Here is a 1964-nt window from a genome sequence, read left to right on the forward strand (position 1 = left end):
CCCCTCCGACAGTGCAGCGCTGCCTCAGTGCTGCCCTTCCGACAGTGCAGCGCTCCCCTCATTACTGCCCCTCCGACAGCTGCGGCGCTCCCTCAGTGCAACCCCTCCGACAGTGCGGCGCTCCCTCAGTACTGACCTTTCGACAGTGCAGTCTTTCTGTCAGTATGGCCCCTCCGACAGTTGCAGCGCTCCCTCAGTACTGCCCCTCCGACAGTGCGGCACTCCCTCAGTACTGCCCCTCCAACAGTGCAGCACTCCTTCAGTACTGCCCCTCCGACAGTGTGGCGCTCCTTCAGTACTGCCCCTCTGACAGTGCCGCACTCCTTCAGTACTGCCCCTCCGACAGTGGGTCTTCCCCCCTTCCTCAGCCTCCAAATGTTGGGATTTCTCCCCGCCCTGTGTCTGTGTCTGTGTCTATGCCCCTCCTCCGCTTTCCCTCCCTCGGATCCGCTTGCTCCGGTTCACCTCTAACCTGCTCTCCCCGCTTCCCGTTCCTTCGCAGGCAGACCCGAGTCGACCAGCCTTGGACAAGCCGAGCAGCCTCCTGGAGCCGGGAGTCGGCGGACCCCGCGGGATCGGACCGTGCATCGACGGAGCCGGGCGGCTGGAGGGGGAAGAGGGGGATCGATCCGGAGGCGGGAGGAGCCTCGACCATCGGTGCCATTCCACCCACCTTTGCGCACCCTGTGGGTTACAGGCATCGCAAGGCCCTTCAGGGGCGCCAACACTCCCCCCAGTGCCCATACCTGCCAAGCCCCTCGCCGGTGTGCTCACCATGCGGGAGACGCCTTGGAGCCGCCGGCTCCTGGTGGCGTTGGCCTTTCTGGGCGTCGCCCGCGGGCAGATTCCACGTCCCTGCGCCAGCGAGCGCCACCTGGCGAGCCGTACCTGCTGCCCGCTCTGGTGGGGGGACGGCTCACCCTGCGGGTCTGCCTCGGGCCGCGGGTCATGCCGGGTGGTGGCGGGGGAGGGGCCGGCGCCACGGAGCAGCATGGCCGACTTCCGGCTGGGCTGGCCCGCCTACTTCTTCACCCGCCTGTGTGCCTGCCGGCTGGGCTACGGCGGCTTCGACTGCGGGGAGTGCGCCCACGGACGGCGGGGGCCCTTCTGCCGGCGACGCCACCTGGTGGAGCGCCGGGACCTGCGGCAGATGCCTGGGGCCGAGCAGGCGCGCTTCCTGGACCGGCTGCGGCTGGCCAAGCGAGCCCGCAGCCCTCGCTACGTCATCTACACCAGCTCCAGCCGACGGCCGGGCTCGCCGCGCAGCTTCCGCGATGCCAGCCTCTACGATGTCTTCGCCTGGGCGCACTACCTCTGCACCAAGAGACGGGGCGACGGACGGCCGGGGGCCTACGCGCACCGGGGACCTGCCTTCCCCTGCTGGCACCGGCTCTACCTCCTGTCCTTCGAGCGCGAGATGCGCAACCTCACCGGCGACCAGGATTTCTACATCCCCTACTGGGCCTGGGCGGGACAGAGCACCTGCGACGTCTGCACCGACCAGATCTTCGGCACCAGCGACGCGACAGGGCTCCTCAATCGGGCCTCGCGCTTCTTTAGCTGGCCGGTGAGATCTACGGGGCGTTTGTGTCCTTTTCAATTCCGCGTTCCCCGCTCGCTCCCCATCCCATTACGATCCCACCCTCTCTCTCCCCGCTCGCTACCCATCCCTTTATTATCCCACCCTCTCTCTCCCCACTCGCTCCCCATCCCTTTACTATCCCACCCTCTCTCTCCCCACTCGCTCCCCATCCCTTTACTATCCCACCCTCTCTCTCCCCACTCGCTATCCATCCCTTTACTATCACACCCTCTCTCTCCCCGCTCGCTACCCATCCCTTTACTATCCCACCCTCTCTCTCCCCACTCGCTATCCATCCCTTTACTATCACACCCTCTCTCTCCCCACTCGCTGTCCATCCCTTTACTATCCCATCCTCTCTCTCCCCACTCGCTCCCCATCC

The 1964-nt window shown here is 66.4% G+C and overlaps 1 protein-coding gene across 1 annotated transcript in view; it reads left to right on the forward strand.

Annotated features, from left to right (window-relative positions):
* Window positions 1-775: 775 nt before the first annotated feature.
* The window catches only part of LOC147095433 (tyrosinase-like), a 9514-nt gene continuing 8325 nt past the window's right edge, over window positions 776-1964 (forward strand). The window contains exon 1 of the mRNA XM_085973635.1: window positions 776-1567. Within this exon, the coding sequence (XP_085829761.1) occupies window positions 776-1567 (792 nt within the window). The remainder of the gene's footprint in view (window positions 1568-1964) is intronic.

This window comes from Somniosus microcephalus, unplaced genomic scaffold, assembly GCF_052327205.1.
Source record: "Somniosus microcephalus isolate GS21.2 unplaced genomic scaffold, FLI_Smic_1.0 unresolved_chr1, whole genome shotgun sequence".
NCBI lineage: Eukaryota > Metazoa > Chordata > Chondrichthyes > Squaliformes > Somniosidae > Somniosus > Somniosus microcephalus.